Raw genomic sequence first — 19,103 nt, forward strand, 5'->3', positions numbered from 1 at the left:
TACCACTTTCCTTCATAATGTGATCCATATAGATAATGAATAACAGAGGGGATAATGTACATCCTTGTCTCACACCAGATTTAACATTAAACCATCTTCCTGTACTTTCTTCAATTCTAACTGCTGACTTACAACTCCAATAAAGACTAAGTATTGCTTGATATAATGTCCCATTGACACCATATAACTGTAGTGTAATAAATAGCTTCTCTCTTGGCACCTTGTCATATGCCTTTTCCAAATCGACAAAACTTAAATACAGATCTTTGTTATATTCCCATGCTTTCTCGACCATTTGTCGTAAAGTGAAGATCTGATCCTGACGCCTCTATTTGGCCTGAATCCAGCTTGTTCTTCTCAACCATTTCTCAAGTATACTTGCATAGATATTGCCAGGAACACTCAGTAGGGAAATACCTCTGTAATTCTCACATTCAGTTTTATTTCCCTTTTTATATATAGGTACTATGAGAGCTCCACTCCAATCATCAGGAATTCATCTCTCTGTCCAGGCTTTCTGAACTATGCAGTGCAGCCACTGTACAACTTTTATAACACCATCTTTCAGCATTTCTGGTCGAATATCATCTACTCCTGCTTCCCTTCCACATTTCAAGCCTTTGATAGCTTTTTCTACTTCAAGTATGGATATGTATTCCTGATTGTATGCCTGTTGAGTGTTTTTTTACCACTATGCTATCACTGCTTGTTTCATTTAGCAATTTTTCGAAGTAATTACTCCATACTTCAAGGATATCTTTTTCTCCTGTTTTCATGTAACCTTTATAATCTCTAACTCTTTTTACAGCACTCTTTGCTCCATTTCTGAGCTTCTCCAAAAACCTCCAGAATATCTTACCACCTTCTTGATATTTATTTTCTATGTTCTTGCCAAAGTCCTCCCATGACTTTCGTTTAGCTAGTTTTACACAGTGTTTAGCTTTCTTACATTTGTCTCTGTATTCTCTAAGAGCACAAGCTGACTTATTTGACAGGAACTTTTGATATGCTTTCTTCTTTTCCTTCACTGCCTCTTTAACTTCCAGTGTCAACCATGGAGTTAAGATTTTTCTATCCTTGCAGACAACCTCACCACATGCCTCTCTGGCTGAATCAATCAGGATTTTCTTCAAGGGTTGCCACTGATTCTCCAAGGTTTGGTTCCTGTTCTCAACTCTTTCATTTTTTCTTGAATAATCTTTGTGTATTTTAGTCTACAGTTCGCATCTGAGAGCTGCTCAACTTTTATTCGCTTTAAAACTTTCTTACATGTTATTCTTTTCAATATGAAATTCAATTTTATCCTGCTCAAGACTAAATAGTGATCACTTCCAATTTCAAATCCTCTGTACACTCTGGTGTCCTGCACCAGGGAGAAAACATCACTATCAACAATAACATAGTCAATGAGACTTTTCTTATTCCTTGCCTCTTCTCTCCATGTGAATTTGTGCATATTTTTACGTTGGAACATGGTGTTGGTAATAACCAGTCCATGTCCTGAGCAGAAATCCAACAGGCATTTGCCATTATTATTGGGTTTACTCTTTTCTCCAAATTTTCCCAAAATATTTTTGTATGTCTGACAATCATTTCCTACTCTGCTATTTAGATCCCCAACAAGAACCAACTTTTCCGTTTTCATTGTGTCAGTTGCTTTTTCTAAAGCCTCAAAAAATTCCTCCACTTCTACCTTAGTAGAATCTTCTGTGGGACCATAGGCACAAATAAGTCTCATTGTCTAGTTCCGCATTCTCATATTTGTCCACATAACTCTACTTGAGACTGCCTGCCATTCAAGAAGATTAGCCTCGTATTTTGTGTTGAATACTATGGCTACTCCTTCTTTTTCTTGATTGTCATTGCCTGAATATAAAATTTTGTATTTTGTATTAATAAAACGAATTATTAATACAGTACTATTTGACCATGGATGAATCATAATTTTTACCATTGGTTATTAGAGTTGATTAACGCGATTCTGATATACGCGGTAATATCGAGGGATTGATTAATCGCTTTAATCGAGGGATACATTTATTTCATAATATCTGTCCTATGCAGCTTAAAATTGAGAAAAATATATTTCCTGATTCACTAATTCAGGATATCTTTTTTATATTTTATACTGTAATAAATATTAATACAAAGACAATTAATATAGTACTCACAGTAATTTCTTTTGCTGGTTTCAGAGGTGCATGAACAAATTTCATATCAGATTTTAACTGTTCCTTCTAAGGGAAAAGAAAGTAAATAATAATAAATCATAATATATTTGTATTAAAATCATGAATAATCTTAGAAGAAACCTCAAAAGCTTTGTAATGTATTAATGTCATTATTGCATTATTTCATCCTAGGATATCCTTCACCACAGAAATTAAAAATTCCAACAACCACCCTTGACTAGATAGAGCAAATGTTCAGAATCCCAGTGATGGCCTAATATTGTCATAAGAAAAAAATTAATTGTTATTATTTTTTTTACTTATGACTTGTGAAATATTGATGTCAGATAACTTGACATCAGGTTCTGTTAAGATCAGATAATGTCTATGACTATATCTGATGTAATAAGTATATACTGTAGTCTCCCCTTATCTGTGGTCAACCCCATCCCAAAATATTAAATGGAAAATTCTGGAAATAAACAATTTATAATTACATTGGCAAAGTAATGTTAGATCCAACATTATTACAAAGCTGAATGTTTGTAGAAATTATGAGTTTCGTAAGTTGACCGGAGAGCTAACAAGAATACAATCTTTGTCATCCCTGAAGTGCCTTAGCTACTTAAGTCAACTAGTGCAAGCTAAGGCAAGTTGGGGATGCCGAGGATTGTATTCTTGTAAGCTCTCAGGTCAACTTACGAAACTTTTATAGTGTCTACAAACATTCAGGTTTGAAATAATTTTGGTTTTAATATTCACTTTGCCTATGTAATTTTACATTGCCAAAATGAAGCCATATGGCTCTTTCTTTTAGTAATAGACAAGTCATAAGTTTTAAATAGTTTTAAAGTGTGTGCTGTACTGAGTAGTTCTCAGTTATCAGATCAACTGTTGGGGTATCGCAGTGCTTGTGTACAAGTAACTCTCATTTTACTTAATAATGGCTCCAAAGCAAGAGTGGTGATGATGGCAATTCGGATATGCCAAAGAGAAGCCGTAAAGTGCTTCCTTTTAAGTGAAAAAGATGAAAGTTCTCGACTTCATAAAATAATGAATAAATAAATAACAATAAAAACGTATGCTGAGGTTGCTAAGATTCCATTCACATTCAGATAACTTTTATTACAGTATGCTGTTATAATTTTTCTATTTTTTTATTAGTTATTGTTGTTAATCTCTTACTGTGCCTACTTTATAGATTAAACTTTATCATAAGTATGTATGTATATATAGGAAAAAACATTGTATATATAGGATTCAGTATTATCTGCTGGGTGTCTTGGAACGTATCCCCCAGCAGATAAGGGGTGACTACACTACTGTAATCTTAAAATATTATTATTATTATACCCTCCATAGAGTCAACAGACTCATCGTGGATGGTTCATTCAACCGACAACATATTTATCATGTAGAATCTTAAAGTCCTTAACACTCCTTACATTAACAATACATTTTGGCAGTGCATTCCATTCACTGATAATTCTCCATGTAAAAAATCTACTTCTCACACCCTTCTTCATGCACTATTACATAACTTCCAGGAATGACTTCTGGTTCTTTCCCTCTCAGCTTCTACTATTTTTATAATTCTCTCAGTAACTTAAACATCTCTATCATATCACCTCTCTTCCGTCTATCCACCAACCTCTGCAATCCACATCTCTTCAACCTATCTCCATAGGCAGCATTCCAAACCCCTGATGTTGTCTTAGTCACCCGTCTCTGGATCCTGTCAAATGTCTCCACATCATATTGAAAACTAGGTGACCAAATCTGAGCACAATAGTCCAAGTGTGGTATGACCTGTGCCTTATACAGTGGCACAACCACTTCCTTATCCTTGCATATTAGAGTACTTCTCATCATAGCAGTGCTATGTTGTACAACCTTTGCAATACTAGCAATATGCCCTCTAAACTTCAGTCTACTGTCAACCATCACTCCCAAATCTCTAATCTCATCTACTTCCTGCAGTACAGCACCATCGATATAGTATACAGCTTTATATTTCTGCATTATAAAATGCAACACATTGTACTTATTGATATTAAAACTATTTCACTAGTATGCTTCTGTTTTTCACACCTGAAGTTTCTAGCTTTTCATATTCCTGGACATTCTATCATATGCCATTCATTATAGATGCACTTTCCATTTGGTTCTGTATTTTTCTATTGATTTTATTATTGGTATTTCCTGTACTTCTTTCAGCATATATTCATTTCTCTATTTATCTAGCCTTGTTTAACTTGCTGTTCTTCTCATATATATCATTTCTGTTGCAATGATTCTTTTCTCTTATTGTTCATGCTTCACTGCCATATAATAATGTTGATTTTAATAAAATAAAGATTCTTAGTCTGTGCTTTTTTTTTTTTTTTTGTAACTATTACTGGCCTTAATGAGGCCATCTCTCATTAAGGGAAGTAATAGTTACTCTTTATAGTTACCCATCCCATCAACATCATCACAGAGTGATGGTCTTTTGAAGGGATGCTACAGAGAGTGGAGAATTGGTATGCTTGCATACTAATGTACAGAGTTTCAGAATTAAAGGGACGAGTTTGTAGCATTGACTGAAACAGTATGCCCAATGATAATGAGTATAAATGAAACTTGGTTGACTGAGGATGCTGTACTGTCAGGATTAGAAATGGTACAACATAGAATTTTCAAAAAGAATAGGAAGGTGAAGAGAGGAGGGGGAGTACTGTTAATGACAGCAGAGTAATAGAGTCCTTCAAGAGTGGAGGTACAAAATAGTAGTATGTAAGAAGATTTTGAAGCTATTTTGTGTGAAGCTGAGATCAATAGAATCGTATATCTAATAGGATGTTGTTATAGGCCAGGGATGAGAGGAGATTGGCCAGTCAGGTCAAAGCTAATCCAAGAGAATTTTACTGCTATGTGGCAATCAAGAGGAAATATAAATAATTATGGCAGGTTGACACTGGTGGATTGCAGAGCAACCATAGCAAATGATACAGTGAAATTATTTCAGGAACATTTCATTAATTTATATCATAGTGGTCGCAATGATGCTGAGCAATATGTAGAAGAGTGGCAAGCATTAGAATTAAAGGTTGAAAGAATCAGTGGTGTATCAAGTGATGCTAGGATTAGATGTTAATAATGATGTAGGATTGGATGATATATCGGCATGTATATTTAAAGAATATGCAAAACAATTAGCCATGTCTTTGACCTGGTTATTTAATGAAAGTCATGCAGTGGAGAAAGTTCCTAAGGAGTGGAAAGAAGGCTAAATAATACCTCTCCACAAGTATGGTTCTAGAACTGAAGTTTGAAATTATAGACCAGTCTGTGTATCTGCAGTTGTGGTCAAAGTGTTGAAAAATTTGGTTAGGAATAGAATACAGGGTTGGGTCAATGGATATAAAATTCTCCCAGCATGAGTATGTGAAGGGCAGGTCTTGCTTCAGCAACCTGCTTATATTTTATGAGTAGGTGAAGAATGCATTAGATACGAGAGATTCCTATACAGTGATTTTCTTGGACTTTGCAAAGGCATTTGGGTTTTACACTTCCCTCCAGTTGGTGAGAGTGATATTGTTGTTAGCCAAATGAAGACTTATGTGAGTAATGGATATATGTGGAAGTGCAAGGCTGGTGATTATGAAAAGCTTAGAAGAGAGCTTGGAATTATAGCATGGAATGAGGGTTGAGCAGTAAGGAAATAAATGCTGCTTAATATTGAGAAAGAAATGCACATAACACCATCAATGTGTGAATGTATTCTGAAGGTCAAAATGCTGAATAAGGTAGGTGTAAAATGGATGGATGAACAAGAGAATTAAGCATGAAATCTGGAAGAAGACTTTGGAGGCAGTGCAAAATCAATAATTGTAATAATCAAATTGCAAGAAGAGTATAAAGAGCAAGCCAAGAGAGTGACTTAGTTGGTAATTACAACAAAAGTGTGAGCAGTATGAACAGAAATTATCAAATGAGGCTAAGAAAAACCCTCATGCGTTTTTTGATATGTGGCATGTAGAAAGAAGAATAATTATGGTGAGATGTGGTTAATGGATGAAAGTGGGAGACTGGTGACTGTTGTGGAGGATACAGTCAAGATGTTCAGTGAGCAGGTCATCAGGTAGTTTCATCTTCGGTGTGAAATCAGAAGCTCAAGTGTAGAAAATGAAATGAGAGAAGACTTAATAATGAGTGAGCAAGAGGTATATGAGGAGTTACATAAATTAGATGTCAATAAGTACAATATGACTTGATGACATATCACCACCTGTCTTGAGGGAATGTTCCATGGATTTAGCATCAGCCTTGACTTGACCTACCTGTTTAACAAGAGTCTTGCAACAGCATGTCCCAAAGGAATGGAAGAAAGGCAAAATTATTCCACTTTACAAAAGTGGTGATAAGGATAAGGTAACAAATTATATGCTCATCTGTATACCTGGAGGTGTAGTTAAGATATTGGAGAGGTTGGCGAGATATGGAATAAAAAAAGTGGGTTGATAACAGCGTAATCTTTGTGCTTGCTTGCATGGGTTCATTAAAGAGAGGTTGCGTTTTTCAATGTTTCATAAGTTCTGTAACAAGGTGATGAATGTGTTGGACAAGGAAAATGCATATACAGTGGTATACTTTGATTTTGCAAAAGCTTTCGATAGATTGCCACATCACAAGTTGGTCACTAAACTGAAGCATGGCATTGGATGACAGACTAGTGAGTTGATAGGTGAATGGTTATCACATTGGTATCAGCAAGTTGTATATGCAAAGATACTATATTCAAAGAGGAAAGTCACTAGTTGTGTGCTGCACGGGTCAGTATTGAAACTGTTGTTATTTAATCTGTATATTAATCATATTCTGATTGATTTAACTGGTGATATACAACTGCTTATAGATGATGCAAAACTAGGGACAGTGATGCAGAATGAAGTTGTGATGTGCCCTTGGAACTTTAATCCGCTTTCTATCATCACCATTGTAACCCCACTTGTTTGTCCAAGCTAAAAGTCTATTCAAATTTTCCTGTAGAGAATTAACATCAGCACTACTGCTAATGATTCTACCTGACTCAGCAAACATTAGAAGATCCGAGTGAATCCACATGAAATATCATTCATAAATAAGTTAAACAGTAGAGGCCCAAAAGCAGAAGTGAGAACACTACTGCATCATACAGAACTTGCTGATATCTTTCTGAAAATCAATCTTCATTCCCTCTAACCAACCAGTCATCTAATTCAATCTTCTTCAGCTTTAACATCAATCTGTCATTATTATAATTAACACCAGATGTCCATGGATTCTAAATAGTCATCACGGAAGGCAAACACTGTATGTCTCATAACTCACACAAAGCCCATCAAACCATACTTTAAACATTCAATGTATCTGCATTCACCACGTTATCAGGAAAGCATTCCACTTACCAATCCGTCTCTGTGCAAAAAACCTACTGCACCTGCTTACATGCGCCTTATATAACTTTGAGTTATGTCCCTTTGTTCTACTCCTCCTGCATTCTACAAAAGAATTTCTTCTGCATTTACCTTGTAACAAATCTTTACCAACTTAAATGACTCAATCATATCCCTCTTTCTTCCTCTTATTCACAAGGCTTTGCAAAACTGCATTCTCTCAATTTGTCCTCATATTCCACATCCCAAAAATCAATTACAACCTTAGTCCATCTTCCACCCTTTCCAACATATCTTCTTCACCATGAAAACCAGGGGACAAATCTGTGCACAATACTCCATATGAGGCTTTATCCACTGGAACCAGCACATCTTAATCTCTACAGGTTAAGGTCCTCTACATCATTGGCACAATATGATGTGATGTCTTCACAACATGTGCATTCTAAATTTCAGATCCTTGTCCACCACCACTCCAAGGTCTCTTATCTTCTCAACTTCCTTCAAATTTCCCTGTCAAGTGTATACTTTACATACCATTGTTGCCTACCAAATTTCAGCATCTTACACTTGGCAATGTTGAATTGACAGTTCCCTACTGTGGCCAACTCCTACGATCTATTCAAGCCTTCCTGCAGGGCACAATCTGCTTCATTCTGCATCACTGTGCCTAGTCTAGGTTTGCATCTAAAAGCAGTTGTATACAGGCATGGGTCTTACGTGAATCGGCTAAAGAATTATCAGTGTCCTTGACCATGTTGCTTAATCTGAGTAGCAGGTCTGGTTTAGTCCCGAAGGTGTGGAAAGAGGGGGAAAATAGTTCCACTGCATTAAGGAGGATCCAAGACTGCTGTTGCAAATTACCGATCGATCAGCAAATCAGGAGTCGTTGTCAAGGTCTTGGAGAAAGTAGTCAAGGAAAAAATACAGGAATGGATTGATGAAAATGAGATAATGTATGGGGGACAGCATGGCTTTGTGAAGGGTAGATCATTCCTCGGTAACTTGCTCAAGTTTTATAACACAGTGACGGCTGAACTGGATAAGGGTAATGGGTTTACAGTGATACTGCTGAACCTGGCTAAGGCATTTGACAGGATACCACATGGAATTCTAATCCGTAAACTACAACATATGGGAATGGATATAGGGTTGGTGAGATGGATAGGTGGGTGGCTGATGAAGAGATATCAGAGAGTAGTTTATTCAGGAGTAGAGTCCAAAAGACGGCCTGTGACTAGTGGTGTGTCACAGGGTTCTGTTCTTGGACCACTGCTGTTTAATTTGTTCATTAACAAATATGGGGAAGGATCTAAGAGGAACAGTTCATTTGTTCGCTGATGATGCAAAGTTGGGTAGGGCAATAGTGAATGCAGAAGATGTCAAAATCTTGCAGGACAACTTGGATAAGAGCCTGTGTAGCTCAGTGGATGTGGCGTTTGCACTCCACTGCGCTTGGCCGCACGAAGGAAGACTTGGTTTCGAGTCTAGTAGGTGACTAGAAAAAATTTTTCTAAGCCTTTTTTCGACCGGTTCCCGAGTTAGTCGATTTCTGGCACAGGCAAGCGGATTTTCCCTCCCGGAAACTCGGGTTTTTCGTCCCGTAAACTCAAGAAAATCGACCGTAGAACCCACATTATTTCAGACATTAAATATCTTGTGTTAGGGTTAGGGACCACGAGATGGCGGCACATTTGAGCCGTCTCACTTCACTGCGTACCGCTTAATTAGTGATAGCCTTGAGCCATCTATCTCTGATTGGTACCAGTGGAGATTGAACTGCCCACTCAGTCTCCAAAAAAAAGTTAGATAGAGCTAAATGGCCTTGCCTACTCCCCGTATACAGGAATAAAAAGGCGTTAGCTGATTTTTTTTTTTTCGACAACTTGGATAGATTGGAGTTCTGGGCTAAGGAGAATGGATGTCAATTTAATGTGACAAAATGTAAGGTTATGCATTTTGAGGTGAAAAGACTACACATTAGACTAATTCTCGTGGAAAGGCTTAGACGTTGATTATGCATTTTCACTATATTATTTCAGGAAATTACAACGTACTAGGATATACATTAAATAAATTTTAATATGTTTCTATATTTCGGCAGCGTCACGCTGCCATATTCAAGAACTTATGTACAAGATACGTGCACGCAGGCACAGCAAAAACAATAAATGAGCAAGAAGAATGAAGCTATTATTTCTCCTAAAGTCCTGATGGTGCCCTCTAGCGGGCAATGTTGGTATTCTTGGGCGATTGGGCTGGAGGTCTTCTGATGTAGGTTTCCCAAATTTGAGGAAGTCTCATGCAGCCAAATTTGTTGAGGTTTGGCTCGTTTCTTAGGGCTGAAGCTGATTCTATGAAAAGCCTTTCATATCTGTATTTGCTACGGTGTATTATCCTGGCTTTTTTCCACCGTATTCTATGGCAGGTATCCAGAGCATGGTCAGCAAGACCAGAGTGGCTGTATTGGTGAAACCGAATGTAGTCCTTGTGTTCTGAAATTCTGATATTTGCTGTCCTGCCTGTTTGGCCGAAGTAGGACAGCTTACAGCTGCAAGGGACCTGGTACACCCCAGGTAGGTCTGGGGGGGGGGGGGGGGGAGGTTGGTCTTTGGTTGAGCGGATAAGGGATGCCAATTTTTTATATGGTTTGTAACAAGAAGTTAAGTCATGTTTTTTTAGGATTTTTGTGATTGTTTCTGAGGTGCCTCGGATGTAAGGTATGGTGATGGATTTAGAGTAATCCTTGTTGTGAGGGGGAGGGGTTGTGGTTTACTGGTTTTAATATTTTTTGGATTTTTTTGGGGGGTAGCCATTGGCTGAGAACGTGTTGAGGATGTGGTTTCGTTCTGTGCTTAGGGCAATGTCATTCGAGCAGATAAATTCAGCCCTGTTGTGTAGTGTCTTAATGACTCCATATTGTTGTGAGGGGGGTGGTGGGATTGTTGGTGAATGTATCTGCCTGTATGGGTGGGTTTTCTATATACTGAGAAAACCAAGGTTTCATCAGGCTGGCGGGTGACCAGTGTGTCTAAGAACGGTTGGAAGAGGAAAAAAACAACTGCATTGTGTTCTTAGACACACTGGTCACCCGCCAGCCTGATGGAACCTTGGTTTTCTCAGTATATAGAAAACCCACTCATACAGGCAGATACATTCACCAACAATCCCCCCCCCCCCTCACAACAATATGGAGTCATTAAGACGCTACACAACAGGGCTAAACTTATCTGCTCGAATGGCATTGCCCTAACCACAGAACGAAACCACATCCTCAACACGTTCTCAGCCAATGGCTACCCCCCCCTCCCCCCAAAATCCAAAAAATATTAAAACCAGTAAAACACAACCCCCCCTCCCCCTCACAACAAGTATTACTCTAAATCCATCACCATACCTTACATCCGAGGCACCTCAGAAACAATCACAAAAATCCTAAAAAAACATAACTTAACTTCTTGTTAAAAACCATATAAAAAATTGGCATCCCTTATCCGCTCAACAAAAGACCAACCTCCCCCCCCCCCTAGACCTACCTGGGGTGTACCAGGTCCCTTGCAGCTGTAAGCTGTCCTACTTCGGCCAAACAGGCAGGACAGCAAATATCAGAATTTCAGAACACAAGGACTACATCCGGTTTCACCAATACAGCCACTCTGGTCTTGCCGACCATGCTCTGGATACCTGCCATAGAATACGGTGGAAAAAAGCCAGGATAATACACCGTAGCAAATACAGATATGAAAGGCTTTTCATAGAATCAGCTTCAGCCCTAAGAAACGAGCCAAACCTCAACAAATTTGGCTGCATGAGACTTCCTCAAATTTGGGAAACCTACATCAGAAGACCTCCAGCCCAATCGCCCAAGAATACCAACATTGCCCGCTAGAGGGCACCATCAGGACTTTAGGAGAAATAATAGCTTCATTCTTCTTGCTCATTTATTGTTTTTGCTGTGCCTGCGTGCACGTATCTTGTACATAAGTTCTTGAAAATGGCAGTGTGACGCTGTCGAAATATAGAAACATATTAAAATTTATTTAATGTATATCCTAGTACGTTGTAATTTCCTGAAATAATATAGTGAAAATATACATTAGACTATACTACAGCAGCATACCACATTGGTGAAACTGTACTCCAGGAGATTGGGAGTGTTGGTGGATAGGGGGCACATTGCAAAAGTGGCTAAATCAGCTCATCAACTCACTTGGTTGTCGAAAAATACTTTGACAAGCAGAGACAAGCAAGTTATTGTACCTCTGTACCGAGCCTTGATAAGACCTTATCTCGACTACTGTGCCCAGATTTGGTCACCTAGGTTTCTTCTTGATGAGGAGGAGGTGGAGAGGATCCAGAGGCGAGTGACCAAGATGATAGCAGGTCTATGGAATGAACCTTATGAGAACATGTTGAAGATTTGTGGGTTGCAGAAATTAGTTGATATGTGAAAAAGGGGAGATATGATTGAGACATTCAAATTGCTAAAGGGTTTCTATAGGATTAATTCAGAGGATATTTTTGAAATCAGGACTGGTGGTAGGAGAACTAGGGGACACCTATGGAAGCTGGGCAAGAGTGTGGTTAGCAAGAGTGTTAGAGCTGAGTTCTTTATTTTTTGAGTGGTAAATGAGTGGAATAAGCTGCCAGAGTCTGTTGTGGGTGCTATGACGGTGAGTAAGTTCAAGGCAAGGTATGACAGATACTGTAAGAATTTTGTATAGTTGTGTGGACATGATGTTTAGGGTCTCCCTCGGTGAGTAAGAGAACTCTCTGGAGTAGCCTGTAATAATAATATCACCAGTTAAATCCATCAGAATATGATTAATATACAGATTAAATAACAATGGTTTCAATACTGACCCTTGCAGCACACAACTAGTGACTTTTCTCTTTGAATATAGTATCCTTGCATATAAAACTTGCTGATACCAATGTGATAGCCATTCACTTATCAACTCACTAGTCTGTCATCCAATGCCATGTTTCAGTTTAGTGACCAACTTGTGATGTGGCAATCTATCGAAATCTTTTGCAAAATCAAAGTATACCACTGTATATGCATTTTCCTTGCCCAACACATTCATCACCTTGTTACAGAACTTATGAAACACTGAAAAATGCAACCTCTCTTTAATGAACCCATGCAGGCAAGCACAAAGATTATACTGTTATCAATCCACTTTTTTTATTCCATATCTCACCAACCTCTCCAATATCTTAACTATACCTCCAGGTATACAGATGAGCTTATAATTTGTCACCTTATCCTTATCGCGACTTTTGTGAAGTGGAATAATTTTGCCTTTCTTCCACTCCTTTGGGACATGCTGTTGCAAGACTCTTGTTAAACAGGTAGGTCAAGTCAAGGCTGATGCTAAATCCATGGAACATTCCCTCAAGATAGGTGGTGATATGTCATCAAGTCATATTGTCCTTATTGACATCTAACTTATGTAACTCCTCATATACCTCTTGCTCACTCATTATTAAGTCTTCTCTTATTTCATTTTCTACACTTGAGCTTCTGATTTCACATCGAAGATGAAAGCTCCTAATGAACTGCTCACTGAACACCTTGTGTGTATCCTCCACAGCAGTCACCAATCTGCCACTTTCATCCATTAACGACATCTCACCATAATTATTCTTCTTTCTACATGCCATATATCAAAAAAACTCAAGAGGGTTTTTCTTCACCTCATTTGCTAATTTCTGCTAATACTACACTTTTGTTGTAATTACCAACTAAGTCACTCTCTTGGCTTGCTCTTTATACTCTTCTTGCAACTGATTATTACAATTATTGATCTTGCACTGCCTCCAAAGTGCCTTCTTCCAGATTTCATGCTTAATTTTTTTGTTCATCCATCCATTTTACACCTACCTTATTCAGCATTTTGACCTTCAGAATACATTCACACATTGATGGTGTTATGTGCATTTCTTTCTTAATTTCCAAGCAGCATTTATTTCCTTACTGCTCAACCCTCATTCCATACTCCATGAGGCCTTATCCACTGGAACCAGCACATCGTTAACGACGACAAAACGCTTCATCTGAAAGATAACTAAGACTGAAACAACTGTAATTGTAATGTTGAATTCTCTATTGTATATCCGATAGGAAAATTTTTATTTTTTTGTAATATATATACTTATAATATGTAAATAGTCCTTATTACCTATCATCTAATGTATATTTTAACAAGTTAAATAAAAAATAAATAAAATAATAAAAAATAACATCTATCTATCTCTCTCCCTTCCCTCTGATTCAGATGGGTTGGGTTTTCTCCTAATGAGGAGTCATAGCGAAATAATGCAACCAGAATGCCACTCCTCTGCTGCATCCCTATTGGAGGTATTCATGACTGTAGTCCGTGTGCGTTCACGGGGTCAGTTTGTCTGCTTGCAGGATGAAAAAATCCCAGCTAAACTGGGGGAAAATCCTACTGCCTGCACCCAAGACTGGCTAACTTAGCTATTGCTGAGGTAGATCCTTGAGCTCCTCATCTCTGATGGAAATCGAACCTAGGACAATCCTTCCTTAGGCATATGGCTGCGAAGCGCACAGCCACTAGGCTAACTGAGGAGACAAAGTGATATCAGGAATCTGGAATGTTGGTTATGAAGAGCATTTGGAGGGAATGTGGATTACAGAGGTTGGTGGATAGCAGTAAATGAGGGAGTATGATAGGGACTTTTTTTTTAATTTCTTTTTTGAGAGATAGATTTCAGTATTGAGACCACATGTTTATTAAATACGAACAGAATACGTGAAACCCCAACAAGTTTTGTAAGTCATATGACTTACATCATCAGGGGGATTGATGTATAAAAAAAAAAAAAAAAAAATTAAACACATCTAACAAAGATTAAATTCATAGTCCATGTTTCCAGCTGTAACATTGAAAAAATTGAAACATTCATTACTGAATGTTTGTTGGAGCATTGTTATTCATTGTCATGTTCTGTGCATCACGTGTGTTATGTCCGAGATCTGAGGAAGTTAGATTTTTTATGAATGCCAACCACACTTGGTATAATATCAAACCTTAGATTTTGTTGCAATGTGTAGGAATTCTAAGCATTTTACTAGGAATTCTAGGAGCGTAATTATTATGGGGGATTTCAACTATAGTAATACTGATTGGAAGGAGGAGAGGACACATGTGAGGAAGGAACTAGATTTTATGCAGTTATTAAGGGATAGCTATCTGAGAGAGCATGTAATGGAAAATACTAGGGGTTCAAGAGTGCTTGACCTAGTAATAGCATCTGAGAATTTGACTGTAATGAATATGACCATGTTGCCACGAATTGATGAGAGTGAGCATAAGGTCCTTATCTGGGAGGTGGCTACAGGTGTGAAATTTTCAATTAAGACAGGGTACATGTGGAATTACCGTGCTGGTAAGTATGACAAGTTTAGGAGATTGCTTGGTTCAGTGCCATGGCATGTAAAACTGCAAGGGCTGGATGTTAATAGCGCATGGGAAGTGGTGAAGGAGCGTTTGCAGGAGGTAATGGCTGACTCTATACCTAGAGTCCGAATAGTAAATCAAGTAGTGGTTAAATGGATGAATAACACCATTAAGCTTGAGCTGCAAAAAAGGAAACAACTGTGGAGGGAATTTAAGGAAAAAGTGACCTGCAGGCACACTAATGGTATAAAGCACAGGCCAGAAGTGTAACGAGTGTGGTAAGAAAAGCAAAAATGGATTAAGAAAGGAAATTAGCCATGCAAGCTAAAGAGAATCCGAAACAGTTTTTTCAATATGCTGCAAGTAAGAGAAAAACTGTATATGGTAGAATGATTTTAAAGAATGCAACTGAATCAGTTGATATAGTGGAATTATTGAGTGAGCACTTTGCAAGAGTATATCATCCAGATGGTGACATTGAAGGAATGAAGGAACCATTACTTTATATGGGAATTGTGGTGAATGAAGTGGAGGTGAATAGTCTATTACATATCCTTAATGTGAATACATCTGTGGGATTGAATGGTATACCAGCACAGGTCTTACGTGAAGCGGCTAAAGAATTGTCAGTGCCCTTGACCATATTGTTCAATCTGAGTCTCTGGCCTGGTCCTGAAGGGGTGGAAAGAGGGGAAAATAGTTCCATTGCATAAAGGAGGATCCAAGACTGCTGTTGCAAATTACCGACCGATCAGCATCTCAGGAGTCGTTGTCAAGGTCTTGGAGAATGTAGTCAAGAGAAAAATACAGGAATGGATTGATCAAAATGAGATACTGTACGGGAGACAGCATGGCTTTGTGAAGGGTAGATCATTCCTCAGTAACTTGCTCAAGTTTTATAACATAGTGATGGCTGAACTGGATAAGGGTAATGGGTTTACAGTGATACTGCTGAACCTGGCTAAGGCATTTGACAGGATACCACATGGAATTCTAATCCGTAAACTACAACATATGGGAATGGATATAGGGTTGGTGAGATGGATAGGTGGGTGGTTGATGAAGAGATATCAGAGAGTAGTTTATTCAGGAGTAGAGTCCAAAAGATGGCCTGTGACTAGTGGTGTGCCGCAAGGTTCTGTTCTTGGACCACTACTATTTAATTTGTTCATTAAAGATATAGGAAAGGATCTGAGAGGAACGGTTCATTTGTTTGCTGATGACGCAAAGTTGGGTAGGGCAATAGTGAATGCAGATGATCTCAAAATTTTGCAGGATGATTTAGATAGATTGAAGGACTGGGCTAAGGAGAATGGATGTCAATTTAATGCGGCAAAATGTAAGGTTATACATTTTTGGGTGAAAAGATTAACAGCAGTATACCACATTGGTGGAACTGTCCTCCAGGAGATTGATGAGGCCAGGGACTTGGGATTGTTGGTGGATAGGGAGTTAAAGTTTAGAGGGCACATTGCAAAAGTGGCTAAATCAACTTATCAAATCACTTGAATGCTGAAGAATACTTTGATGAGCAAAGACAAGTAAGTTATTGTTCCTCTGTATCGAGCCTTGATAAGATCCCATCTCGACTACTGTGCCCAGATTTGGTCACCTAGGTTTCTTCTTGATGGTTGAGAGGATCCAGAAGCGAGTGACCAAGATGATAGCAGATCTATGGAAGGAACCTTATGAGAACAGGGTGAAGATTTGTGGATTGCAAAAATTGGTTGATAGGCAGAAAAGGGGAGATATGATTGAGACATTCAAATTACTGAAGGGTTTCTATAAGATTAATTCAGAAGATATTTTTTAGAACAGGACTAGTGGTGGAAGGACTAGGGGCCATCCATGGAAGCTGGGCAAGAGTGTGGTTAGTAAGGGTGTTAGAGCTAGGTTTTTTTACTTTTAGAGTGGTAAATGACTGTGAATGAGTTCAAGGCAAAGTATGATAGATACTGTGTGAATGTTGTTGAATAGTTGTGATGGACATGATGTCCAGGGCCTCCCTTGATGAGTCTAAGGACTCTTTGGAGTTGCCCGTAGTAATAATAATTTTTGCCGCTTCCTTGAATTTCCTTGTAAAACAGTTTTTAGCAATATCGGACATGATCATTTTTCCCAAAGTACTTTATCGCCAATGGAAGTTGTGTGGAAAGCTAGGCCTGATTTGTGTTCTTTTCTTTTTTCTATGCCTTTTTTATGTTCTGCCATATGAATTTCTCCTGACCTTCCCAGGGGCATGCCAGTAGTGTCCAGCGCCTGTGTGCAAAACTTTAGTTGGCACCCCTACATCCCTCCCCTAATAAAAAAACACTTTATAAAAATGTTATTTTTAATATTTGATGCCAATAAAGTGAGTATTTCATTTTGAATTTTATCTCCTAAATAGGAGTGCATATTTTGAAAGTCAGGATCATTAGCTACACATTACGTGTGTTCCGATATAAAAGGATCAAACTTTTCTTACAGCTCAGTGCATTTTAAAAAATTGCCATTGTTGTGATCATAAAGTTTATTACTTTCCACAAAGAGCTAGATTTTGTTTGCCTAAAAACTGTACTACAAAAATTATTCTTTTTATAACTTCATACCAACGTTTCCTTTCATTATCTAAAACTGTTTGCTGCAAATGATCAATACAAGTTTTATTTTTTAAGGATGTAATTAATTCTGTCCATTTCTTGTAATTGTTCAAATGATTTAAATTTTTCTGATGACGATTCAGGTACATTGCAAGATGTTGCCTATAATCTGCTGATAACAGCAGAATTTAGAATAAAGTTAAAAACTGCAGCAGATTTTCTTATATATGTTCAGAGCAAATGTGAGTGTGAACAAGATTAAACAAATTCAAATGCGCATCATCCTGTAAACAGTAAACTCACACAAGTTCAAGTTTGTACTTGTTTACGCTAAATTACTTGTTAGATCTAGGATCAGAATAAAATATGGAAGTACAGTGGTACCTTGAGATATACGAGTTTAATTTATTCGATGACCGAGCTCGTAAGTCAAAATGCTTGTATCTCAATTCGATTTTCCCCATTGAAATTAATTAAAATGATATTAATTTGTACAAGCCCCCCCAAAAAACCACTCCAATTTTTTTATAATAATGTATTTATAATGAACAAATATTGTATACAAACAAAATAAAACCAAATACTGTACATACATACATATATGTAAAAGAGAATCTAAAGAAATAAACAGATGTTGGTGGAGCCGATTAGCACATGGTATTAATTTTTTCTTTCGCTTCACTTTTGCTTAACTTACTTTTCTTCTTCACTAGTTGTTTTTCTTTTTTTGCCACGCTTTCGTCACTTTCATCCGCAGGGCGTTTCAGTAGAAACCTGCCCAAGGAGCTTTGTTTCTTCCTCCCTTTTAGAATGTTTCTGAAATGAGTTAGGCAAGTGTCATTAAATAGCGCCACTGCACGACTAGTTGCAATTTTTTCAGGGTGTTTCTTTTCAATAAACTCCGAAACTTTTTCCCACATTGCAAACACTTTCTTTATCTCACTTGAAGAGATAACCTCCTCTGCCTCTGCGGTTGTACCAATCTCCTGCAGAACCTCCGTATGTTGCTGCGTGTGTAGTTCCGTGAACTCCTCCATCGTCAGTTCCTCGGAATGTGCGGTGACAAGGTCTTCAATGTCTCCCTCATCTACCTCCAGGCCCATGGACTTTCTGAGGGATACAATCTCCTCCAGCACTTCCTGTTGAAGTCTAAATCCTTCAAAGTCCCTTTCAGCGACAGCTTTTTCCATGCAAAGGTCAAAGTCCTTTTTGTAACACCCTGCCAGACCATATCAATAATTTCGAGGCATATGACAATGTTGTAGTGGTTCTTCCAGAACTCTCGAAGGGTGAGGTTTGTGCTCTTCGTAACCTCAAAGCAGTGTTGGAACATGTGTTTGGTAAAAAGTTTCTTGAAATTGGAGATCACCTGTTGGTCCATGGGCTGTAGGATAGGGGTGGTGTTGGGTGGAAAGCAGAGAACCTTTATAAAGCTGAACTCCTCGAGGATGTCATCCTCAAGGTTTGGTGGGTGGGCAGGAGCAGTGTCAAGGACGAGAAGGGCTT

The 19,103-nt window shown here is 38.1% G+C and overlaps 1 protein-coding gene across 10 annotated transcripts in view; it reads right to left on the reverse strand.

The window, feature by feature from the left end:
• Positions 1–19,103, reverse strand: part of LOC150104358 (intermembrane lipid transfer protein VPS13A-like) — a 2,072,875-nt gene that overhangs the window by 238,830 nt on the left and 1,814,942 nt on the right. For all 10 annotated transcript variants that reach the window (XM_090396324.1, XM_090396319.1, XM_090396320.1 and 7 more), the window contains one exon: positions 2,172–2,237. In XM_090396324.1, coding sequence (XP_090252450.1) covers positions 2,172–2,237 — 66 coding nt within the window. The remainder of the gene's footprint in view (positions 1–2,171; positions 2,238–19,103) is intronic.

This window comes from Typopeltis vanoorti, chromosome 8 (assembly GCF_054136105.1).
Source record: "Typopeltis vanoorti isolate ZY-2024b chromosome 8, IOZ_Tvanoo_1.0, whole genome shotgun sequence".
NCBI lineage: Eukaryota > Metazoa > Arthropoda > Arachnida > Uropygi > Thelyphonidae > Typopeltis > Typopeltis vanoorti.